General features: G+C 36.7%; 1 protein-coding gene across 1 annotated transcript; it reads left to right on the top strand.

Moving 5' to 3' along the window:
- Window positions 1–7,137: 7,137 nt before the first annotated feature.
- LOC115985895 (protein ACCELERATED CELL DEATH 6-like) lies at window positions 7,138–10,707 on the top strand. The gene is made up of 3 exons (XM_031108788.1): window positions 7,138–7,665; window positions 7,858–8,320; window positions 10,364–10,707. The coding sequence occupies exons 1-3, from the start codon at window positions 7,138–7,140 to the stop codon at window positions 10,705–10,707; spliced, it is 1,335 nt and encodes a 444-aa protein (XP_030964648.1).
- Window positions 10,708–27,650: the final 16,943 nt, after the last annotated feature.

The following is a 27,650-nucleotide window of genomic DNA, read 5'->3' as shown; positions in this document are numbered from 1 at the left end:
ATCCCGAAATACTAACCTATAGTTGAACCTTTACTCCAATACCCAATTGAACTTGATCTTATAGTAGCCTTCTCTCATTTGTTGCACAAATCTCCAATTTGTGACTAACTCCTTTGTATGGATCCTAGTATGTGACTAACTCCAGCAACTTGAATAATTATTGTTGGCTGTAAAGTTTTTCACTTCATCAACATTGAAGATTAGGAAGCACTTGGTTACAAAACACTATGGAGTACAAATGCAGTATTTTTTCACAGAGAAAAATAAACTCTTGATCTCTGTATTTGTGTGTGATGGCTCTTAAAAAAAAAAACCTTATATATGTCTAGGGTTGTGAGACAACAAACCTTAATCAAATACATCAACATAGGCTGAAATTCAAATTTGAAAATTCTGAATTCGTAAAACTCGATAGATCGAGCTTTTGTCAAGCTGCCATTAAATCTTGTAGCAGCTTGTTGTCGAGCTATCTGTCAAGCTTCAGTAAAATAGCTTTTTTTCACTTGTTTCTTGGAACAATCTTAATGTCTTTAATACAAACATTTGATGTGTATCAAACCCAACTTAGATCTACCCAATTTACAAATAAAGTGCTTTTTGTCAAAGGATTAGCCAATTACATATAAAATATGACCCTAACAATTTCCCCATTTGGCAATTCGTGACAAAACCACAAGCATAATTATGAGAGAAGTATAACCAACAATCTCCATAATTGTTACACATAGAATTACATTAGCCTAACTAATACAATGAACTCTTGAAAAACTTTTTAAGAAAATAGATTATGACATAAAGGACTTGCAACCTGTCTTATTTGAAACACTTAAACAAGATTCATCAAAGCATCAAGTGTGAAACATAGACAAGTAGTATAAAAGAGGAAACATGTGTATAAAAAGAGAAAAAAAAACAACACATGTAAGATAAAAGTGAAGAAACAGACATCATCATCATCATCATCATCATCATATATATATATATATATATATAGCAAATGAGTACAATGTATGTAAAGTGGTCACAAAACCTCACTACATCTCTCAAAGCACTCTTTCCCTAACTAATCTTTCTTTATGCTAGCTCTCCTCCTAACAACATGACTACTCTCTCATAACCAAAACTACTCCCCCTTTTTGTCATGAGTGACAAATGGTGAATCACTGAGAAGTAGTCATCTCATCATCATTAGAAGACCCAAAAGCATCATCTCCACCATCAGAAGAATCCTCAATAGGCTTGGGTGAAGGAGAAGGAGAAGGAGTAAATCCGCCAAGACAAGACTAATGGCGAGCAACGCGACCAATCCTGATGTTCATATGACACATCTCATCTGAAAGATGGTCAAGACGACTACCAAAATCAGCATGCATGTGCTGAAGCTGATCCAAGATGGTAGCAAGCGAAGCCTCCACTCTAGAAGATGTGGATGGAGCAGATGAGAAGAGGGTTGAGTAGCATAGGTAGCATCCTTAGCAGCATGGAAGGCAGCCTCCTCTTGTTGAGTGGGGGTGGACTCATCACGAGGCCGCTTGGCCTTAGAGGCCAGCTATGCATCACTCTTCTATAAAGATCCTTGAGTAATGGCAACCATGATCAGAAAGAAAGGAGTAGAAGGGATAGTAACGTGCAAGTGTGTGAGAATGCGTGTGATAGCTGAAGAAAAAATTAGCTTATCATGTCTAGCTATGTCTTGATAGATATCTATTATAGATACTATCATATGTGAGGGAAAGTCTATAGAAAGACCTTCCAAGCGAAAGAAAAGAAAATGAGCACAAGGCTCAATGATAGTGTTATAATGTGACCATGGAGTGAGAACAAAAATCATCACCATAATAAAGATTCAAGGACCCTTAGCAAAGTCAGTGGTGGTGAAGTTTTGAAGTCCACCCCACACTTTGGCCATTTCGCAGAAATATGTGGCCAACTCGTCTCGAGAGAGAAAATAGAGACAAGGATGACTAGGATAGTCTAAATGAGCTACCCTAAGAATGTGTAGTACCTCAGAAATGAGCTTCGGAGTAACTACGATACGTGTGTCTCTGAATACTGTAGTAAACTGAGGGATAGAGGTATCGATAGCGTGTATGTTAGAGAAGAACTCCTGTATACACACGTTGGGAAACGTCAAGGGTTTCTCACATAGAGATTCCCAACCCCGAGTGTTAAACGCACCGGGTAGAGGAGTGTCTAGGAAATTAGACAGAATGACTTGGCATTCTAAATGAATTGCCCTATCACTGAATCAAAATCCTTTTGGGAGTCTGAATCATGGAACCTATCCCTAGCAGAAACAAAGGGGAGAGAAGAAGAAGAAGAAGAACCACGTCGAGTGATCGGGTTCTTGGAAGGGACTGACTTTTGGGTGCCATAGTCATAAAACTAAATGCGAAGAAAAAGAAAAAGAACAACACGGCAAGGAAGATGTGTAGGAAAGAAGGAAAGAGAAGTGCAATGCATGGTAATGCATGAACATGTTACGTGCAAACCAAAAAAATTTGCTTCATAGGCAAAAACCTAATCCAAACATGCACGAAGGGCATTTTCATCCCGAAGCACAAAGGAGATAGAAAAAATTATACCCAAAATTATTTCTTATCAAGTTAATAAAAAAATGTGAGTATTGTCAATGCCCTGCGATGATTAACCACTCATCGCGATGATGCTCGCACACCTTTTTGGCTTTTGCAGAGCTTGGTGCTATGGAAGAGGGTTAGGAAAAAGGTGAACCTCTAGTAAGTGACTGAATTGAATCAATTTTAACCTATTATTACCAAAGGCAGTAAAGTCGCCACCAATCATTGGGTTTTTTCTAAGGTGTAATTGGTCACCTGACTCTATTTAATTTTATTACCAATCCTAGAGAAAAATGGTTGTCTTTCCTAATCTAACGTAGACGGTAAAAAATCTTTATTCTTGAGTTCAAAAGTCTGGTTATGTGTGAGGAAGGTATTAGGCACCCCACAACGCCTGCCCGAAGACAGTTCTTTGTTTTGGTAAAACCTTAATTTTCAGACATTGGCAATTAAAAACAAGCTATTGGCATTAAATTTTGGCGCTTTAAAAGAATTGATCTTTGAGGTTTGATTTTGGAAAGGGATGTGACCTTTATCAATGCTTTCCTAGCACATTTGGAATTGTTGCCAAACTTCCACAATGAAAATTCGGTAGCATTTCGGGCCAAGTGCATCATAGCACACAAAACACTATTCTCACTAAGTTTTCGCTATGAGAATATGGCAAAATGATGCCATATTTTCACTACAAAAACTTGACAGTATTTCTCGTTTGGTGTGCTATGGCACACCAGTGGGGTTTTGTGCCTGTGTATATGGCATGTGTAAGTATGTTCATACTAAGGTAAGCTAGAGCTTACAAAAGCATTAAACCAATTGACACGTGTTGCATACACGGGGAAACCAATGTCACTAGTTGACATGGATTGAGACAATCATGCACACAATGTAACATGAATATGCATTTATAGCAGTCGCCTTGAATGCATACCCACACTTGAAAGATCAAGAGCACCCATGATCATGAGGGGGTAACCTCCTAACCACATGAGTCCATCATACAAAGTGCATGACCATTTTTAAACAAGCAGATATATATATATATATATATATATATATATCCAACATGCACAATGCAAACACACAAAGCGGGAAAATAAACCAAACATTGCCTACATCCCAAGGGTATGTCCCAAGCAAAGTATAGGAAAGAAAGTCCTAATCTAAAGACATGGTTCTAAAAAAAAGGTCAAGAGAGAGAGAAAACCACTTGGAGAGGCTAAGCTCCCTAATCTACTGATCATTGCCCTATTTGGGCTTGCTCCTTTTCGGGCTTGCTCCTTTTCTTGCATTTTTGCCCTTTTAAGCTTGCGTTTTGGAAGTTGTGCATGCGCTCCAAACGTGTACATGCAACAAACAAAGAAAATACAAAGCCAGCAGACAAGCAAAAGATATAGCAAAGAAACAAAGAAAACACTAAGCAAACAAGCAAGACAAGCAAGCAAAGGAAATGAGACATGCTAACAAGCAAACAAGTAAAGAGAACATACAAAAGAGCAAACAAGCATGTTAACAAACAAGCAAACAAGAAAGGGTTTCCTAGAAGGACAAATGTAGATTTGGGTTTGGTGTCTGTAGTTCCATTAGATTGGAGTATGGACGACACATATGCCATCAAGCAAAGCTCCTAAATGGGGATCAAGATTTCGTGTACAAAAAGGGGCATGAACCCGCAAGAAATCATAGGTAGGAGCTATACTTGATGACACAAACAAGCAAGCAAAGGCACATGCATGAACATAAGCGAAGATGCAAATAAGCAAACAAAAGCAAGGAAACCAAACAAGAAGGCATGAAGCAAGAACAAAAGAGGCTAAGCATGTTATCACACAAAGGGGAGAGTCAATCATGTTATAAGGCACATACAAGGCTAACACAAGAAACCATAACATGCAAAGCTAAACAAATAAGAAAGGCAAGCAGCAAGCAAACCAACATCACTAGGATGTACTCTCACCACTCGATTGCATCCACACAAGCCACAAAAGAGGAAAAGATGCAACCAAATAGACAAAGAGGCACCGAGGGTGCAAGCACTCAAACCCACAAAGAGAAGACAAACATGTGAAGCATGGCAAGAATGCAAGAAATGAGATCTAAGCATACAAGCATGAATTCAACCAAAAACACATGGAAAAGAGTAGATAAAGCACAAATATGCAAATAGAAACTAATTCAAACCCTTTATTGAACTTAGGTGTACGGATGTAAGCCTAGACCACTAGATCTAGATCTACACCCTACCCAAAAATCAAAAACAAGAAAAAGGAACAAACAAGACATTTAAAGCTATAAAAAGCATTAAGCATAGCATCCAAATAAAGCTTTAAGTATAAACATGGCAAAGAGCACATAAACATGGCAAAGGTAGCAAAAACAAGAAATTTAGACATATCCTAGCCCAAGAAGGCTAGGTCAACAACATCAAAGTAATAAAACATGTTAGGAAAGCAAGAAGACATGGTAGGAAAGCAATAAAACAAGCTAGGAAGCAAAATAAAGCACTAAACATGCTAGAAAAAGTAAAAGGAAGCAATAAACAAGCTAGGAAATTAAATGGGTGTAGATTGTAGCTAAAAAACTACATCTATTGGTGCACCCAAGGTACAAGGACCAAGGAGAGGGAAATGAGAGCAAGAACACTACCTCTTGATATGTAGGGAAAAAGGAAAATCAAAGGTTTTTTTGTGTGTTTTTGGAGAGAAATTAGTAGAGGAGAGAGAGGGAGAGAAATTTTGTTTTTAGAAAAAATGCTCCCAATGCCCAAAAATCTTTTTTTTTTTTTTTTTTTCAATTCTGGGGGGCTCAGGGTTTTATAATTTTTTTGTGACCTTTCAGCTATCGATGCACCCTTAGAGACTGACGAGCCTGGCCTAGCCTACGGCCCTTTTGGGTGCATCGAGCCTATATGTTGTCATCAACAATCTTCTCCATTTCCCTTGCTTTTCCACTTTGAATTCGATTGATCATTTGAAGGCCTTTCCAAACTTCGATTGAGCTAATCTTGGTATCAATGGAAAGGTATTGGTGTATAGTTTCCATAACACTTAACAATTTGAAAATCCAATGGTCGGATCAAAAGGTATGGCCTCGGGAAGTGAGCTTATGCACCCAACATGATTTTCAAGATATCTCAACTGTTTTAGCTCTGATTTCGATCCACAAACAGTCGTTGGAAAAGGGAATTACATACTCTTTGCAATGATATTGGTTCCAACCTATTCTGAATGGTTGGATCAAAATTAGGTTTTTGGGGGCTCCTAGGAGTCAGCCTCGGGTCAAACTTGGTCAAAGCTAGTCAAAGTTAACAAAAATATTTAACAAGCTCGAGTTTGATGTAAAATATGGAAAAAAAAAATTTTGGGATGGTTTTGACCAACTTTAACTTTTGCTTAACCTAGGGTTAACTAAGGGCATTTGGGGTCAATTTGACCTAAAAAGGTACTTCAAGTGCTCCGATGCCCGAACGAGTTGTACCATGTCAATCTAGATGATCCCATGGTCTCCTAATAAAAAATTGATATCTTTTGGAATTTACGAGGTCTTGCAAGCAAATTAAGGTGGACAAAATACAGTATCTACAAATGTTAGAAGGTTTTTGACATAATTAGGCCATGCGATTCATGATAAGTTTATTAAAGTAATTAACATAGTTTACTTCAATTGAAACTATATTAGCAAAGGCTTTTTTTTTTTTTTTTTTAATTCTTTAAAAAAAATTATTCTAGTTAAAACCTATTATCAAAAGTGTCAAGATATGTAAGATGAATTTCTTTAATTATTTTAAATTCTTTTATAATCTATTATATTAATATATACATATATATATATATATATATGATGATAAAACCTTTTTTTTTTCTTTTGATAGGAATGTATGATAAAACTTCAATTTACACTATCTTGTAACTAAAAAGAATTTGTGTGCTTTTATTCTACTCTATATATATATATATATATATATATATTAATTAAATTAAATTATAAAATAAGAGTATTTATTTTAGGTTACATATAATTATTGATTAAGTTGCCGTATTTCTTAGTCTTTCTTCTCAAAAAATAAGTTGCCGTATCTTAAAAAAAGGGTTATATATATGCACTGAAAGCTTTACTTAATAACTAGAAACAAGTAGAAACATTATGTCCACTTCTTTGTTTTTTTTTTTTTTTTTAACATTATGTCCTCTTTCTTTGCATTTGCCTTTTTCATATTGTCTAATGTGAAAAATATAATTTTTTTTTTGGAGAAACAAACACACACACATATAAGGGAGAGAGAAAGGGGTTTTAATACAAAGACACACCATAACTCCACTTAAAAGCCATGTTAACTTTTAACGGAGGGTGTGGCAAGTTATACTACACATAACACACTCTCTTAAGTAATATGGGACAATCGAATTGCGTAAAGACTAACTACCAATTGATGAGGTTGTTAATTTTTATCGGACAAAGAAAGTAAAGGCCACATCATAACAATAAACTCACTCAATTATCTTCTTTGTGTCATTTATAAAATTATTGCAATATAACATATGTCAATATTCTCATAGGAATGACCCAAAAAATTCTGGGAAACACAACTCTTTCAGTTCTAACTAGACAAGCAGACCAACAAGGTTTGACTCCGCTTCACTTGGCTGCATCCTTCAATTCTCTTCGTACAACAATCCCGTTGCTTATGGCTGATAGGCATGTGGCATACATGAAAGACACAGAAGGCAGAACAGCTCTTCACATTGCAGCTTATACTGGCCATAAAACAATCATGGAAAAGATTTTATCAATTTGTCCAGATTGTTATGAACTAGTTGATAAGAGAGGCTGGAATGCACTCCATTTTGCTGTGAACTCATTTTATCCTAGAGGTGCTGTACGTTTAATCCTACAAAACTCGACTCTCAAAAGCCTTTGGAATGAGAAGGATGCCAATGGAAACACAGTTCTCCATCACCATTCTAATTCTTCTAGGTTCGTATTGCAACTCGGAAATGACCCGAGACTTGATCAGATGGCCTTCAACAAACAAAACTTAGACGCTTTTGACGTGGTCGCAACTAATGAAGAAATAGGAGTTGGAAAGGTAATGCAATATTTTCTCTTCCACTCATATTATCTAGGCAGTGTTTTGTTTTTTCCTCTGCAATTTTTTTTTTTTTTACTTCAAACTTTCGAGAACATTGTGTCCCTTTTCAAACATCATCTTTTCATAAATTATGCAGTTGTCCTAGTTTTCCATTTCTCAAACTCTAATTATTCTCCATGTTTTGCATAGTTTTTAGCCCTTCGGAAACTTACATTTGGGAACTTGTGTCTATCAAAGCGTGTATTTCGGAGAATGGTCAAGGTCGAAGGCAAGGAAACGATTATGAAAAAAGATGATATCATCGAAGAAAAGTTTATAATTAAGGTGGAGAAAGCAGCAGAAGCCCATTTGGTAGTGGCCGCACTCATTGCAACTGTGACCTTTGCAGCAGGTATTGCCGTGCCTGGAGGTTTTGTAGATGGAAAAGACACTGACGCAGGCGCTGCAATTCTGAGAACAAATGTTGCTTTCAAAGCATTCATTATTTCAAATAGTATAGCCATGGTGCTATCTACTATTTCTGCCTTAATCCAGCTATTCGTGCCAATGTGGTTTCACCAATACTTTACTTTTTCAGGTGGCACTCTTTTCTTTGTGGCCTTTAGCCTAACCGTTTTTGCCATGGGAGCAATGATGTTGGCCTTTTTCATGGGCATATTTTGTGTGTTAGGGATTCACTCTAGTTTTCATCTTCCCAAATATTATTTTAGTGGCGGTCACATTCCCTATGGTCTTCTTATTCCCTCTCTTATAACCTTCTTATGCTTCTGCCTTCCCTTACTTATGATACCAGGATTCGCGACCTCTTTAAGGATGCATTTATCCCTTTTTTATATGATGGCAAAGCTCTCTTGGAGTATACGGAATGACAAAAAGTGGTGCCCCCGAGTATTAAACAAATACTACCACATTCTTAAAACGAAACAAAAAAAAAAGATCGATCGAGGTTCCCAATTGGTAAAACAAATTAAGCCAAACCATTTGGGAACCAAACAGATATTGTTTCTAATCGATCCCAAATTCTTTTTTCCACTTCTTACTTAAAGCTTCTCTCTTTTAAACCCAATTTCCCAGGAACCCGCTCAGTTCCTTTGTCTTTTCCCTTCAATTCCCGCAATGCAACAGCACCTCATCACTCTTGCTTTGTCGGACTCCTAACCCAAAAGCATGTTGGAAGTCCTTTCCCGTACACCATCACTAAAGCCGTTGTCCAAACACCACCTGTTATGTTCATGCTATTGGAAGTTGCCGTTGAAGCATCTATTTGTGAATTTGAATAATGTGTGAAATTATCCTTATCAATTAGGAAGTTTTTGAGTAAGAGTTGTAAGCATATATGGTGCTTATCTTTATTTGTTTTTTGTTTTGTTTTGTTTTTTTTATTTATTTTTTTTCAGTTTGGAGTTTGTAAGTCTATAAACAACTTAACGCTTTGCAAAATAATATCAATCAGAAATTTATCACATATGTTAGTCTTTTGGGAGGTTTGGTTTTTCCTTGAATTAAAATCATTTTTTTCTTTCTTTTGCTAAGATAGTTATGACATTTCACCATAGCTCCCTACAGTAGAATCTGCGACAACATTGATGCAACGACTAGAAGATTCTGGTGGAAGCCTAAAAATCCGAATGGAAAATTCTTGGCTTGGAAAGCTTGGGAGGATTTATGCATTCCGAAAGGGAAGGGTGGGCTCGAATTCAAAACTACAAGAGCACCAACAAGGCTCTTCTAGCAAAAATTGGCTTGGATGATTGCATCAAAGCGCGATAGCTCATGCATGGAAATTCTGAGAACGAAGTACAAAGTGAGGCATGATTGGCTCCACAAGGACCCCCCAAGAAAGCTTCACCAATTTGTGAAGAGCAGACTAGAGGAAGCCATCTCTGGTGATGAAGAACCTTCAGCTGCTGAAACATCTCTCAAACTTGCAAAAGGAAAGATGAAAACAGTGTCGTGTTGAGAAGCTATACGCACCGTATCATTAAAACCAAAACACTAGCGGTTTATCTCAGTCTGTTTATGATTCAAGGCCAAAATGCAGCGTTTGAGTTAGTCAAATATTTAGCTCCTAAATGTAGTTATTTCACACGTGTTAATGGTGGTTAATTAGTTGTAACTACCTCTCTCTCTCTCTCTCTCTCTCTCTCTCTCTCTCTCTGATTATGTATATAAGCATAGCAGAACTCAATGATGTAACTGAATTAGTCATATTGCAGAAATAATAAAATTCCTTTTCTGTTTTTCCTCTCAATCAATTTCTCTCAGTTTTTTTTTTTTTTTTCCTTGCTTCTTTGTTCATGGTATCAGAGCTTTACTTCCATGGCGTCTGTAACTCCAAATTCATCTTCAACCTCATCTTCCAATTCAACCACAGTACCTACAACGGCTAATTCCATTACTCACATCAATCCCTCACTGTTAGTACTTTCAAATATGTCATCCATGATGACTGTCAAGCTAGATTTCTCAAATTACATTGTCTGGAAGCATCAGATCGAAGTAATTTTGGAGACTTACTCTATGATTGATGCTATTGATGAAACTATTGTAGCACCAGATTAGTTCTTGAAGGATTCCTTAGGAAATTTTACAACAGAAATCAATCTTGCTTTTCTCACTTGGAAGAATCATGAACAGGCCTTGTTCACATTTCTCAACTTAACACTTTCTCCTTCTGTTCTTGCTCTCATTGTAGGGCAGAGATCTAGTAGAGGAGTTTGGAAAGTTTTGGAAAAACGATTTTCTTTAATTTCTAGGTCTAGTGTGATGAGCCTTAGAAACGAGTTGATTGCAGTTAAGAAAGGATCAGATTCCATTGATGTGTATTTCCAGAAAATCAAGAAAATTCGAGACAAACTTGCTACTGTATCAAATGTTCTTGATGATGAAGATTTGCTTCATGTTGCTCTTGATGGTCTGCCATCAGAGTATGACTCGTTTAGTTCTGCTATAAGAACTCGTAGTGATGTTATTTCAGCTGAAGAACTTAATACTCTTCTCATTGTTGAAGAGGGGCTATCAAGAAGAGGTTTGGTATAGTTGATACAACATCCATGGCAATGGCTACAAATTATCAATCTCAAGGATTTCCTAGAGGAAGGCACAATAATCAAAAAGGCCATGGAGGTGGAGGTGGAGGTAAAGGAAATTTCAGTGGTGGTTCCTCAAATGGTACTTTCAATACCACTTTTCCTCAGTTCAATCAATCTCAATTTGGCCAGGCAAGATCTCCAGGCTTTCAGCAAGGATTTTAGGGATAGACTCAAAGATCATAATGTCAAATTTGTGCAAAAAGAATGGACATGGGGCTCTTAATTGTTATCACATGATGGATTTTGCTTTTCAAGGCAAGCATGCTTCATCAAAGCTTGCTGCAATGGTAGCCAATTCTACTTAGGTTCATGGAGCTAATGGTTGGCTTACAGATATAGGCTGTTTTGATCATGTGACACCTGATCTTGCTCATCTTTCCTTGCAACAACAACCTACTTTAGGTATTGAGACTATGACTGTTGGGAATGTCCAAGAGTTGCTTGTTACTCATGTTGGCAATGGTGAATTATGTACTTCATCTCATACCTTTAAGCTTGATGGTATACTTAGGGTTCTTGATCTTTCTTCAGTCTTTTGTCTGTCCATAAGTTTTGTTTACAAAACAATGCATTATGCTATTTTGATGCTTATAGATTCTCTATTTTGATGCTTATAGATTCTCTATCAAGGATTTAATTTCAGGGAAGATCCTTTACGAAGGATTGAGTAAAGATGGTATCTATCCTATTCTTGCATCATCATCTTTGTCCTCAAACTCATCCACTTCCACTACTTACACTACTTCCCAAGTTCATCCAACTTCACCTACTCTTGCTTTATCTTCAGCTAATTCTGCCCAAATTTCACTCTAGTACAAGAGGTTTGGACATCCAAGTGTAAAACTTCTTCATTCTGCCATCCAATCTGTAAATCATGCTTTTACTTTCAATAAGATTGATGAGTGTTGCTCTTGTTGTACATCTTGTATTAGTGCAAAGATGCACAGATTTCCTTTGAATAAACATGATATTCAATCAAATTCTATGCTTCAAATTGTGCATTCTGATGTTTAGGGTCCTGCTCCCATTTCATCTTTTTTTGGTTACTCTTACTGTGTGGTGTTTATTGATGATTACACTAGATATACCAGGTTCTTTTTGCTTAAACAGAAATCTGAGTTGTTTGTTGTGTTTAAGCACTTTAAGAATCTGGTTGAAACTCAATACTTTGCTAAAATCAAGGTTCTTAGGTTTGATAATGATAGGGAATATCTTAGTTCTCAATTTCAACATTTTTGTTCTAATAATGGCATTCTTCACCAAACTTCATGTCCTTATATTCCTCAACAAAATGGTGTCTCAAAAAGGAAACATAGGCACATTGTGGAGACTAGTTTAGCATTGTTGTATCAATCTCACTTGCCATTGAATTTTTGGTCCTATGCCTTTTCCATTGCATCATTTCTCATTAATAATCTGCCCTCATTTGTTCTTGGGTTTATTTCTCCTTGGGAGAAGGTCAATTTTGTTTCACCACCATTGTCAGCACTTAGGACTTTTGATTGTGCCTGCTACCCCTATCTTAGACCCTACAACAAACATAAACTTCAGCGTAGGTCTGTAGAGTGTGTGTTTCTTGGGTACCCTCCTTTGTCCAAAGGTTATATGTGCTTGGACCCTACTACCAATAAAATCTACACTACCTGCTATGCTTTGTTCAATGAGAGTGTTTTTCCGTTTGCTGATAAATCTAATCTCACTGCTACCAATGTTCCTTTCTCTACTTCTATTTCAGAATCTGATTGGTTTTCTGTCAATTCCAATGTTTCTAGTCCTTCTTCTTCTGCTGCACCATCTTCTTCTACTTCTCACTTGTCCACATTCCCTGATTGTTTACCTTTAAATATTCTTCATTCTACAATGTCTAGCTCCTGTGTTTCTGATTCCCCCATTATCTTCTATTCCTTCATTATCTCCTCCTAGCCCTTCTTCAGTTCCTGATATATCTCTGTCTACATCATCTATTCCATCCTCTTCTCTTCCTGTTAATACTTATCCAATGGTTACAAGATCAAAAATAGGTATCCACAAGCCTAAAGTTCTTAAGGTGATTGCTGATTACACATATCAGGAGCCTCCATCTTTTGCAATAGCGATCAAGCATCCTCAATGGAAGGATGCTATAGATTCTGAGTTCAATTCTCTGTTGAAACAACAGACTTAGTCCCTTGTTCCACCTCCTGTAGACAAGAATATTGTCACCTACAAGTGGGTTTATAAGCTAAAAAGGCATAGTAATGGTACTATAGCCAGGTACAAGGCCAGGCTAGTGGCTAGGTGATACCTTCAGCAACATGGGTTGGATTATGAGGAAACTTTTAGCCCTGTGGTTAAACCTACCACTATCAGATTGCTGCTTGCCCTTACTGTGAATTATGGTTGGTCTCTTAGGTAGTTGGATGTGAGTAATGCCTTCCTTCATGGCATTCTCAAAGAGGAGGTTTATATGGCTCAATCACAAGGCTATGTGGATCAGTTCTATCCTAATCATGTTTATTTTTTACATAAAGCTTTATATGGACTAAAGCAGGCTCCAAGGGCCTGGTTTGAAAGATTTAGCTCTTAGTTGCTTCATCTTGGTTTTGTTGCCTCTGGTGCTGATAGGAACTTGTTCATTTATAATCATGATTCTCATTTGGTTTTTCTCTTACTCTATGTGGATGATATAGAAAGCTCGAATTTGTGTGAAAACATAAGAGCTGTTTAGACCCCCAAATTAAAAATTACGGCTCGGTTGATTTTACTCTAACTTAAACTAAGTGCGGAATAGAGTAAATGCGAGCGAAAAAATAATATAACTACTCTAAGCCATATTCATCAAATATCAACAATACAATGAAAGCTAAAAGAGTAGGGAAGAAGAATGCAACACAAGATAACACCCCAATGTGTTATCAAAGAGGAAACCAAAGAACTCAACGAAAAACCTCTCTGCCGCCCTCCAAGTGATAAATCAATCCACTAGAGAATGAGTTGGAGTACACGAATAACAAAAGACCCTCTAAGCCTAGTCTACCCCATGTACTTGAACACTCCAAGCTCCTGCTACCAACTGACTTGACGAAACCTTGTCTTCTTTAGCTCTCCAGATCATGCAATTCAGTCTGATTGCATCCACCAAACAAATGGCTTCTTCCAATGCTTCCCAACAGCACTAAAACCCTCACTTTACACTCAGGATGGGTGTGGTAAGTGTTTGGGCTATCAACCTCTCAAGGATTTGGATATGGAGAGGTAGGAGTTAAGGAAAACCACAATTGATTGTGTAAAGGATTGTGGGTATGACAATCTCTAACTCTCAAGGGTTATGGCTAGGGTTTTCTCTCTGAAAAGCACTCCTCTCAATATGTGGGTAATGATGGTATATATAGTGTAGGTGAAGACATGGTGTATCAAATATGACAAAATAGCAAAACGGAATGTTTTGCGGGTATCTTGCGAGAAGGCCTTACCCGCTAAATACTTGCAAAAACCAGCTGTCACCAGTTGTCATGACTCTTTACATTCCAATCATATGTTGTGCACATGTCTTTACTTCGTGGGAAGTCTTCTTGCGAGCTACCGGTGAAAACTCCTTTGATTCTTCAATGTTGTCTTAAGTCTTCACATTCTCTCTTCCACACAACCCATACAAAGAAATCCTAAATAAAATATAGGGTACATAAGATTGAACAAAATTACAATCAAATTTGACACAGAATTAAAGCCAACACAAAATAGTTGTAAATAATGACTTTGCAATCTCTCCCTTTGGCTATTCCGTGACAAAACCCCTAAAACAGACTCTAGACTTAAACGTGAGTTTGGGAACATTTGTAAAACTCACTCACACCTAATCTAGAAGCTATGAAGCACTTGCACGTATACACCTGTATCTTGAAACACTCGCACACAAACAAAACTTTCATTAAGCTAATGACAAGCTGAATACACGATACGTATATGATCAAGTAAAATGCGATCAAGATAATAAACAATATATAAACAATTAAGCATAACTTGATCAAACAAGAACAGTCATTAAAGAATTACTACAATGATCATTTAGCTAATAGATGATCATCCGGACATGCAATGCAACTAAGACCAACGCAAAGATCAATTGCATATCCAACACACAATCAATGCGAAATACAAGAAGTATTTGCATCAAGGATACAAGATCTAACAAGGGCACAAGTGTGTAGTACTAAAGATAATGCAACAAAATCTAAAAGTACTTACAAACGCTACAAAGCAAGGATACAAAAACAAAGTACTAAAATAAACTGAAGTTTTAAACTAGAGTACTTTAAAAGCTTTAAAAGAAAGCAATGTAAATATCCAAGAGTTATAAAAACTATAAAGGTAAAGGAAAGTGAACTAGTAAAACCAAAATTAAACCACTAAGCCTCTATGATATGCTATGCTATGCTCCCCCTTAAACTTTCTCCCCCTTTTTGACCAGAATGGCCAAAGAGGCTAGAACTGCTCAGATTCTGAATCGAATCCTTCTTTTTGCTACCATTGCTCCATCATCATGTCTTCAATCTGAGACAATAGTGCAGTAATCTGGCCTTCAACATATGTAAATTGATCTGAGGTGTGCTGCACATGGGATTCCAACATACCATACATCTGCTCAACCCTTGTAATGAGATGACCAAGACGATCAAGTCCCCATGCTTGTGCTTGAGAGGATGGTTGTGCAGAGCCCTTCGGGGCTGATGTGAACCTGTCAATCTCTTCCTCCATGTCCCCATCTTCTTCCTCAACATCTTCCCTTGGGATTTCAGAAATGCTGGTTTTTGGTCCGGTGATGTGGGCTTTGCTTTGAGTCACCGTTTGAGCACCAATCGGATAGTTCCTTTGCACGATGGTAAGACCACTTGGAATCTTCAGCCTTGTCTTTGCTATGAGAGCCATAATGAGACTTAGGAATGGCAATATTGTTCTTGAGTTCCTCTTGGTGATGCTTTTGGTCAGGAGATAGTATATGTGACCACATATGTCAATCTCCTTATGTGTGTAGAGATCATACAAAAACATAGTTCTTGGTCCGGACAATGTCATCAAGTTCATCACCAGGTAGAGGTTGTGGATCATTATATAGGCCAATGTCCTCATCTCCGCAGTGAAAGGAATTGTGTTCATTGACTTCTTTTTGAGAGAGCCACCGAGGAGATCCACCATTGGCTCAAAAGAATCCAATCTATCATCATATTGTATAGAAATTTGCTGAGATGGTGGACGAACTTCTAATACCTCTTAAATGGACTCTCTTGTGATAATGAATTCCTTTTGCCGCACCCAACAATTTATGCTCTCCCCTTCCACAAGGGCGTTTGCAAAGAATTCTCTTATGATTTCGGCAAAGACATTCCCATTTAGGTTCAGCAACCTTGTCCATGTCCTCTCCTTGAATACCTTAGGAATGGAGGTGTTTTCAAGGGTCTCCATTCTTATAACCCTTTCCATGATGATCATTGCCTTTTTGTAGAAGTCGTTGTAGGCCATGTCTACCTTAATGCTTCGAAAATTCTCTGAGTTCAAGCATGGATGCTTTGATGATTTCTTTGTGGCAGAATGCTTAGTAGGAGACATCTACAAAAATATTCACAAAGCACAAAAAGACAAGTACAAGAACACAAACTTGATTAGAACCAAGTTAGTTCAAAAACAAACACAAAGTCCTAAAAAGAGCATAAACAATGTCACAAAATCATGTTGTATGAGCTAAACATATAATAACATAAATTTAGCATGATTGAAATGCAAAAACATGACAAATGAACAAGTGTGTGCATCAAGTGTGCCTGTGGTGTGCAAATGTGCTGCATGTGCAAGGCATGATTAAGCACAATTGGGTCAAAGTGAGTAAAACACACAACTAATTATCAAAACATGATAAAGATGTATAATCATGGTAATCCCTATAGTTTGGTACTCAATGGAGTCTAGAACAACACCAAAATACCATTTGGGCATTTTATCAAACACTTGGTGTGCACCAACACAACTAGCATGTAAAAACAATGCATGAACATGTGTGCATCTTGCCTAAATACATGTTAAAATGCCACAAGGAACCAACACAAACACAAACAAACCAAATGGAACAAAACCCAATCAAGAAATTGAAAAAAAAATTACAAAATTTAAAGTTTCCAACCCCTTTTTCAAAAATGAACCCAACTCAAGCAAAACCTAGAATTTTCTGCATAATCTAAGGAAATAAAGAGAAAGGATTGAATAAACATACCTTAGAGATGATTTTGAGACAATTGCACTTGAGATTTGGTTGGGTTTTTTAGTGAACATAGGTTTAGGATAGAGAGAGGCTCGAGGGAGGCAAAGTGAGGGAAAAACAATTGTGTTTGAAAAACTATCTACATAAGCCCTTTAAAATTGAAAACACGTGTTTTAAGCAGGTTAGCTTCTCGCAAAGTTACTTGCGAAAAATGCCTCTAAAGCACAAAAAACTTCGCGAGTAGTCTTAACTCGTGAAATAGTTGTGAGATAGTCGTGAAAGTTTTTGTCTGAAATTTTGTGTTTTCATTTTTTGCCTAAGCCGTTTTCACGAGAAGAGCTTACTTGCGAGCTTCTCGCGAAAATGCCTCTGAAGGAGTTTTTGATGAAAAACATGAAGGATGCAATTTGAACAAAAACTCAAAACACGAAAGCATAAAAACACTTTCAAAAACATATAAAATACTCAAAAAAAAAAAATTTGGGTTTAATCGACAAGCAATTGAGTATACACATCACATTTGAACATGTACAATCACACAAATAAAATAAGTGTTGTGTGTATGTGTATCAAATGTGAAATAGTCCTTTGTCTAGAGTGAAGTTTCAATGATCAATTCAATCAAGTCATACACAACTAGTACTAAGTCAAGTGGTCTATCTCAATTATAGAAATGAACATATATGACCTCCCACAAGAAAATGATTACATATCTTTGAAGCTTTTCTTTTGGCTTCTTTCAACTCATAACATTTGATCATTTATGAATAATACATCTCATTTTGAGATCGATGCTTGAAAGTTTTGATATTTCAATTTTGAGAGTAAGCCTTTGGCTTTTTGGACACCATACATTTTAATACAAGTCATTTTCCTTTTTTCTAGTCAAATACTAGTATGTGCGACGACTTTTGTAGCTCATTATCTTTTTTCAAGATTTGACATTTGTTGAGCTATAAAGCAAAAACATAAAGGAATGGGAAGATATATAGGCATAAGTCTATGCATGTATCAAAACCATCAAAACCATTGACTAATCATTCATGACAAGCTTGAAGATCGATTTAGAACAGTCACACATAGATGTCAAGATTTTTCCCACAGAGATAGATGTGCATACATAACAAGCTAAGCTCGTAAATGCACTACGCCATTAGTACGAAAGTACTAGGCCAAACTCACATGTGAAATACACAACACAAGCGATCAAACTTTTTACAGATTTTTCAATTTTTATGGGTTTTTGAATTTTTCAACACCCACAGAAACAGAATATGAAAAATAAGATCAACAAAAACAATAAGTACACAACAAACTTGAAAAGAAACATGCTAAAATGAGAAACATAAGCAAAAAACCAACCAAAGTCATAACATATAGGAAGAATTGATGCATGGACATGGTCTAATGCTTATGCATGTGTACCCTTCTTCACCCACACGGCACGTGCGTTTGGGGTGATATCCCTAAAGGATTGGGTACTAGTGCTATGATTCTCAAACCTTTGGCTGAAACTTGCCAAACAAGAAGTGATGGTATCTATTATCTTCATTACATCACCAAAATCGGAATCAGCTTCTTGCCCTTTTGATTGCTTGGCATTTCAATTCCCCTTTCTTTGTCCTCTTAGCCTTTAAGAATCTGCTTTCTTCAATGTGTGAAATTTATAGCAGTTAGGTCTTGTGTGTCCTCGAACTCCACAATGGTGGCAGAAGTGTTGAACTTGAGGACCTCTTTGACGCTTTGGGAGAGACTTCCCTTTAGCCTTGGATTTGGTCACAAATGGATTTTGAGGTTTTGTTAAAACCTTTTGAGCAATTCCATTTGGCTTCTTCTCCACTTTTACATTCTCAACACTTGGAGTCGCTACCATTGGTTCCTTAGCTTTAACAAATTTCATCTCCTTGAACACATTGGCACTTGAACTACTCTCTCTGGAATATCCTAAGCCACTTTTGTAAAAAAAAATGGCTTTTGATGTACAAGCACTTCGTCAAGTTTCTTGGAGGAAATGCACTCTACTTTCGCATTAGCTTGAATCATTTCAAGCTCAAGAAACTTGATCTTGGAGTAGGTCTCGATTAGTTCTCCATTCAGTGTCTCAACTTCACACTTCGTTTCTTTGTACCTTACAAGTATGCCCTTGGAGTCTTGTTCAGCTTTCTTCATTTTTCTGACGGCTGCCTTAGCCACTTTAGCGTACTCTTCGGTTTTCTCAAGAAGAGAATTATAGGAATCTTGCAATTCCTTGGTTCCTTCATCTTCATCATCAGATTCTTCCCCAATTCCCACAGACTTTACTTTGGTGTGCTCATTGAGTTCTTCCACTAGAAGGCTCAAATCTTCCGATGAGTCCACGGGTGCAATGGCCATAAATGCAAAATAATTTCCTTCTCCATCACAACTTTCTTCCGAATCAGAATTGAAACCATCCAAGTCACTCAGGGTGGTTGCAAAGACTTTACCCTTTGCTTTCAAATATGTGGGGCATTCTTTCTTCACATGCCCATGCTCTTTGCACTCAAAGCACGTGACCATTTGAGATGGTGAGGAATCTTTTGAATCCTTCTTCTTGAAGTCTTTCTTGTCCTTCTTGAAATTTAAGAATTTGCCCTTCTCAAAAGACTTTCCATCTCTCCTAAACTTTAGGAACTTACGGAAGTTCTTAGGAAGATACGTCACATCCTTTTCAACCTCATCCTCATCCGAGGAGTCTTGAGCTTCCAATCTCTCATTGATTGTCTTGAGAGTAAAAGATTTGCTCTTCCTTTGAGATGGTAGAGATAGCTCATAGGTTTAAAGAGAACTGATGAGTTCTTGAATTTTAATCTTGTCAAGGTCTTTGCTCTCTTCAATGGCAGTGACCTTTGCATGGAAACTCTCCGGCAATGATTGTAGAATCTTCCTCACAATCTTGGAGTCCTCCGTCTTTTCTCCCAAGTTGAATTTCCCAATCACCACTTCATTTAGCTTCCCATAAAATGAGTTGAATGACTCGTCTTCACTCATCTTCAACTCCTCAAAGCGTGTGGTAAACATTTGCAACTTGCTGTCCTTCACCTTTTTGGTGCCTTCATAGGTCGTCTCCAAAATTTGCCATGCCTCCTTGGCAATTGTAACATGAGAGATCCTGTGAAATCCATTAGACGAAACACCACAGAAAATAGCATTTAAAGCCTTGCTATTAGCATTAGCTGCCACAAGAGCTGTCTTATCCCATATGGATTTGGTAGCCTCCGACCTAGTCCATCCTATCTTGACAATGTCCCAAACACTATTATCAATGGAACATAGAAATGCCCTCATACGAACTTTCCAAAAAGCATAATTGCTCCCGTCAAAGTATGGAGGAGCATTAAGCGATTGAGATCGATCCATCTCAAAAAGGGTCTAGGATCACACTTAGGTAATGAAACCACAATAAGTGCACCCACTCTGATACCAATTGAAAGCTCGAATTTGTGTGAAAAAACAAGAGCTGTTTAGACCCCTAAATTAAAATTTACGGTTCAGTTAATTTTACTTTAACTTAAACTAAGTGCAGAATAAAGTAAATGCATGAACAAACAATATAACTACTCTAAACCATATTCATCAAATATCAATAATACAATGAAAGCTAAAAGAGTAGGGAAGAAGAATGCAAATACAAGATAACACCCCAATGTGTTATCGAAGAGGAAACTGAAGAACTCGGCGAAAAACATTTCCGCCACCCTCCAAGCGGTAAATTGATCCACTAGAGAATGAGTTGGAGTACACAAATAACAAAAGACCTTCCAAGCCTAGTCTACCCCATGTACTTAAGCCCTCCAAGCTCCTGCTACCAACTGACTTGACGAAGCCTTGTCTTCTCTAACTCTCCGGATCACGCAATTCAACCTAGTTGCATCCACCAAACAAATAGCTTCTTCCAGTGCTTCCCAGCGATACCAAAACCTCAATTTACACTCAGGATGGTAAGTGTTTGGGCTATCAACCTCTCAAGGATTTGGATATGGAGAGGTAGGAGTTGAGGAAAACCACAATGGATTATGTAAAGGATTGTGGGTATGACAATCTCTAACTCTCAAGGGTTATGGCTAGGGTTTTCTCTCTGAAAAACACTCATTTCAATATGTGGGTAATGATGGCATATATAGTGTTGGTGAAGACATGGTGTATCAGATATGACAAAATAGCAAAACAGAATGTTTTGCGGGTATCTCATGGGAAGGCCTTTCCCGTGAAATACTTGCGAAAACCAGCGGTCACCAGTTGTCATAACTCTTCGCATTCCAATCATGTGTTGTGCACATGGCTTTACTTCGCGAGAAGTCTTCTCGCAAAATACCCGCGAAACTCCTTTGATTCTTCAACGTTGTCTTGAGTCTTCACACTCTCTCTCCCACACAACCCATACAAAGAAATCCCACATAAAATACAGGGTACATAAGATTGAACAAAATTACAATCAAATTTGGCACGAAATTAAAGCCAACACAAAATAGTTGTAAATAACAACTTTACAGATATCATAGTCACTGGCAATCATCTAGCCTTTATTTCTTCTCTTCTTGGTGTTTTGAGTACTGATTTTGATCTTAAGGACTTAGGCAAGTTGCATTATTTCTCGGGACTTCAAATAGACTATACACCTAGTGGTTTATATGTTCATCAGACTAAGTATACTTTAGATCTTCTCAGGAAATTTCCCATGTCTAGCTGCAAGCCTTGCAACACTCCCTGCTCTCCTAATGCTCATCTTCTTTCCAATGATAGTCCTTTGCTGCAGGATCCAACCATTTACAGAAGCACGTTGGGTGCTTTACAGTATCTGACTTTCACTAGGCTTGGCATATCTTTTGCAGTCCAACAAGCATGCCAATTCATGAGTAGTCCTACTTCCAATCATCTTCAAGCAACTAAGAGAATTCTGAGGTATCTTCAAGGGTCTATTCATCAAGGATTAGCCTTTACACCTGGTCTTGACTCTTTCTGCTTACAGTGATGCAGACTGGGCTGGTGATCCTATGGATAGGAAGTCTATTTCTGGCATTTTAGTATTTCTTGGTAATTCACCAATTACTTGGTCTGCCAAGAAGCAACCAACAGTGTCTCGTTTCTCCACTAAGGTAGAATATTGAGCTCTAGTCACTTCTGCTGCTGAGCTTTGTTGGATTAGAATGCTTCTCAAGGATTTTGGTGTTTTTCTATATAATCCTTCTATCTTGTGGTGTGATAATGTCTTAGCACTTGCTATTGCTTCTAATCCTGTCTTTCATGCTCGAACCAAGCATATAGAAGTGGACTACCATTTTGTTCGTGAGAGAGTTTTGAGGCATGATCTTCAAGTAAAGTTTATTGCCTCTCAAGATTAATTGGCTGATATTCTGACTAAAGGGTTGGCTTCTCCTCGTTTTCAATGGTTGGCTTCCAAACTCATGTGGCAATTCCCCATGAGCTTGAGGGGGGATGAAGAGCAGAAGACAATAGAGGAAGCCATCTCTGGTGATGAAGAACCTTCAGCTGCTGAAACATCTCTTAGACTTGCAAAAGGAAAGATGAAAATGGTGTCGTGTTGAGAAGCTATACACACCATATCACTAAAACCAAAACATTGTTGTTTTATCTCAGTCTGTTTATCACTTAAGGCCAAAACGTAGCGTTTGAATTAGTCAGATATTTAGCTCCTAAATATAGTTTTTTCACACGTGTTAATGGGGGTTAATTAGTTGTAACTATCTCCGTGATTTACTCTCTCTCTCTCTCTCTCTATGATTATGTATATAAGCATAGCAGAACTCAGTGATGTAACTGAATTAGTCATATTGCAGAAATAATAAAATTCCTTTTCTGTTTTTCCTCTCAATCAATTTCTCTCAGTTAGGTTTTTTTTTTTTTTTTTTTTTTTTTTTTTTTTTTTTTTTTTTTTTCAATTCGGAGGGCCATTGAAAATGCTAAAGAAATTATAGTCAAGGGTGATTGCTATCTAATTAGAGATGGAGCATCAATCAACATCTGGCAAGACCCATGGGTATCGTGGTTACAAGGCTTCATCCCAAAACCGAAAGCTATGCAACCCTTCCCAACTTTGTTAATGGTTTCCCAGCTTATCAATCAGAACTCACATGAATGGAAGTCCAAGCTTGTCCATGAAATATTTGAAGCAGAGTCTACCCAAGCAATCCTATCTATTCATTTACCAGAAAGAGTCAGACCAGATAAACTCATTTGGGTTCTTGATCCCAAAGGCAAGATTCTTCATAAGGCCTGCTTATCGTGTCTTCACTGTACAAATTCACAACAATATTGATATTCCTTGGACCAAGCTGTGGAACCTAATGCTATGTTTGGATGTTGGGGGAAGGAGGGGGAGTTTAGTAGAAGGAGGGAGAGTAATTTAAATACCTTGTTTGGATGTTTTTTAAGGAATGAGGGAGATGGATTTGGAGGGGTTTGAACTACTTCCAACCCCTCATTTTTAATTCCCCCAAATTGGAGAGATTTGGAGGGAGAATGGAGCATAAAAATACTTGACCAAATAAATTATCAAATTTATCCTTACCATATTAACAAAATTACAAATAAAAACACTAATTATTCCCCTCCCCCTTACTTAATTTTAAAAACATCCAAAAAAGGTGGAGGATAACCATTCTCATCTACTCTCCTCTCCACTACTCTCCTTCCCTCTACTCCCATTTACTCTCCTCTCTCTCAAAACTTCCAAACATAGGGTAAGAGCTCTGGAGAGGGTTAAGATGTTGCTATGGAGAATCAGCTCTAATGCACTTCCTCCTTTAAAGGAAAATTTGATCCAAAGAATTGGTTCAATTGACCCTACATGTGTTTTGTGCAACCAAGATAATGAAACAGGACCACACACGTTCTTCAAATGCCCAATAGCCAGAGCAATATGGTACTTAGGTTGTTGGGGCTTCAGATCAGAAGGTCATCATTTACACAACTGTGAAGATATCAAAATCATTCCTAACCCTCCAAAACTTCATGCCCAACAAATGGTGAATGGCTTATTCCCCTAAATATGACCTTTGTAATTAATGAGATTTGGTACCTAAGAAATCAAGTTCTAAACCAAAGTGTAGAAATAAATATAGAAGAGTCCATCAGGCGAGTACGGTATAAGCTATAAGAGTTTTCAGCTGTGTGCAAAGGAAAATGTCTCCCACACCCCAACTCCTCCTACTGCCACCTGGGAAGCTCCTCCTCTTGTCTGGATCAAGCTGAACGTTGATGCAGCACTCTCTGAATCATCATCTGCTCTAGCAGTTGTTGCCAGAAATAGTAGTGGGTGTTATTAAAGTTTGGACTAAACTCCATATATGTTGTCCCCCACTAGTAGCCAAAGCCTCTGCCATTCTCTGGGCTGTCCAGCTTGCACATCAGGAGTATTGGAACCACATCATCATAGAAGGAGATGCAAAAAACTGTATTGATCCTCTGGCTTTAGAAAATGCAATTCCTGACTGGTCCATTGTTAATATTATTAGCAGTATTTTAGACTTTAAGACTAGCTTCTTAGGATGTTTGTTTCGTTGGGTTAAGCGAAATAGTAATGTGGCTGCCCATGCAGCTGCAAAGCTGTCTCCTAGAGCCAAAGAACCTCTTTGTTTCAATAAAGACAATCTACCGGAAGCTCTTGTCCCTGCCTGTAGGTAGTTGTCTCGTTTGTGTTCTTTTCCTTTAATGAACATCGCAGATTAAAAAAAAAAAAGTGGAGCTATTCAAGTTCGAGGTGGTCATAACATCACCAATGCAACTAATGATGACTGAACAAAGTATGAAAGTTATGTTCAACAATTTACTACCATTTTTTTATTATCAATTAAACAAATTCAATTCAAGTAGTTAATTAGTTAATTTCATTTGTTATATGGACAAAACAATAAAAGCAATCATAACAGGAAAAATCACACAAAAAAAGACGAGGAATTGTTCACAAAGTGATAAAACAACCGAGAAACAGGGCGGCTGAAGCTATAGGCGATTTAGGCAACCGCCTAAGGCCCCAACTTCTAAGAGGGCCCCCAAATAGTAATATAACATATTATATAATATTAATTTCTCATTTTTTTTTAAATGGCCCCTTTTCTCACTCTGAACCTAACATGAAGGCAAAAAAAAAAAAAAAAAAGAGCCCGTGAAGATTGAAGGCTAATCCCAACTCCCATAAAAAAAAAAAAAAAAAAAAAAAAAAAAAAAAAAAGAGGCCTGTGAACTGACGTGAAGGCTAATCCCAATAGCCGTTTCTCACACTGAAGTGACACTATTCCCATCCCCAAATCTTTTGCTTGCAGAAGAAAAGATTGCAAAAGGCAGAAATCTTTAGCTTATAGGCAAAACCGCAGAAAGAAGAAACAGATAAGAAAAGGCAGAGAAAAGAAAGAAGAAAAAAAAAACTCTCACTCTCTAACTCTCTCTCCATCTTGATTCTAAAAAAAAAAACACTGTTTTTAGTTAACTTACTCATCAATCGGTGTTAGCAATAGACTTGGTGTGTTCACAGAGCTTCATTTCAGGTTCTTTTTTGCTTTCTCTTCCTTTGCCTCTTTCGTCTTCTTCAGCTGCTGGGTGTTTGAGTTTTTTTTTTTTTGAAGAGGAGCTGCTGGGTTTTACTCTTTCTTTTTGGCTTTAGATCTTCTTTCAGCTGATGGGTGTCTGAGTTTTTTTTTTTTTTTTTGAAGAGGAAGAGGAGCTGCTGGGTTTTTGCTCTTTCTTTTTGGCTACAGATTTCTCTAGAAGCCTATTTTCTATGGAATGGTCCAGATGACCCCTTAAAGATGTAAAGTATTGTTTTGCTTTAGCTTTTTTTTTTTTGGTCAAACGGATACATTAAAAGAAAGACTAAGGCAGAGGGATAGTGGGCTCTAGCTTTTGATAAGGCAGAGGGATAGAACTTGGCTTTAGCTTTTGGCTTTACACGTTTTGTTTTATTCTTCTTTTTGGCTTTACACGTTTTTTTTTTATTTTAAGAAATCAGGTATTGTTTTGCTTTTGCTTTTGGCTTTACACGTTTTGTTCTATTCTTCTTTTTGGCTTTATACCTTTTTTAATTTTTTTTTTTTAAGAAATCAGATTTAGTGGGATGGAACCATGAGGGATAGTGGGCTCTAGGCTTAGTCTTAGTTTTAGTGTGGATCAAGTTGGGTCTTACACATGTTGCTAGTGGGTTGATCTTAGTAGATTCAATCTTTTGCTAAAAAATAGGTTTAATGCTACACAAAAAAAAAAAAAAAGAGTATTGATAAGTGATAACAAAATTATAAATTTAGAATAATTTACTTTGTATTAATATTAATTTTAATTTTTTTTTTGTGCAGGTTTAAATTGTAAAGTGATCATATTAAGTAGAGCTACAATTGTGCTTTTGATAAACCAGGTTCTATTGTTTTATACGTTAAATTTATATTATTCTAGTTAAATTGTTGTTTTTTTTTTATTATAGATTGTGTTTCATTTATTCATAAATATTTTTTAATTACAAATGTCTACTAGAAAATATCCATCTGGATATGAAAAACTAAAAAAAAAAAGACAGAGAAGAATTAATTGAATCTCAAAAAGGAGCTATGGACAAATTTATTACTAGTAAAAAACAAAATTTTGTAGAAAATTTGAGTGAAGGTTTCATAAATGAACAAGAAATTCATCAAAAAGAGTGGGAAGATAATGAAAATATACAAAAAAATGATAATAATGAATATAATCATGATAATGTTCAAACATGTAATGTCACCATTCTTGATAATGAAGCTCAAAATAATTTAGAGGAGAGTGAAAATATTAATGATCAACCTAATTATATTCCTACAAATATTTTTGATCCAAGTCAATGGAAAACTATTGATATAAAATTAAGAGATTTGTTAGTAGAAAATGGTCCAATAAGAGTTGATGATCTAAACTTTCCTATAGATAAGAACTCTAGACATTTTTCTACTACGCATTATATTCGAAAATTACCAAATGGAGAGAAACATGACAGAAAATGGTTAGTGTATTCGAAAGATCTAGATAAAGTATTTTGTTTTTGTTGCAAGTTGTTTAATTCAAAATCTAATACAAATCAACTAGCTAATGGAGGAACTAAGGATTGGAAAAATATTAGTTCTATTCTTAAAAATCACGAAACAACCAATGAGCATATTACTAATATGAATACATGGATTGATTTAGAACTAAGATTATTGAAGAATAAAACAATTGATAAAAATGTCCAAGAACAAATTAAGAAAGAGAAAGATCATTGGAAAAAAGTGTTATTAAGAATAATAGCGGTGGTAAAAAATCTTGGTAAAAATAATTTGGCATTCCGAGGAAAAAATGAAAAGATCTATCAAGAAAATAACGGAAATTTTTTAAGTATAATTGAAATGATTGCAGAATTTGATCCAATAATGCAAGAACATGTTCAACGTATTCAACATGGTGCAATCCATAATCATTATCTTGGACATAATATACAAAATGAAGTGATACAATTATTAGCAAATGAAATTAAAAGTAAAATTATAAAAAAGATTAAAGAAGCAAAATACTTTTCAATTATACTTAATTGTACCCCCGATATAAGTCATCGAGAACAAATGACTCTCATACTAAGATGTGTGGATATTTCAGTAAGTCAGATAAAAATAGATGAACATTTTGTGGAATTT

The sequence above is a fragment of the Quercus lobata genome, chromosome 4 (genome assembly GCF_001633185.2).
Source record: "Quercus lobata isolate SW786 chromosome 4, ValleyOak3.0 Primary Assembly, whole genome shotgun sequence".
Classification (NCBI taxonomy): domain Eukaryota; kingdom Viridiplantae; phylum Streptophyta; class Magnoliopsida; order Fagales; family Fagaceae; genus Quercus; species Quercus lobata.
This window is presented reverse-complemented; position numbering and strand designations above follow the sequence as displayed.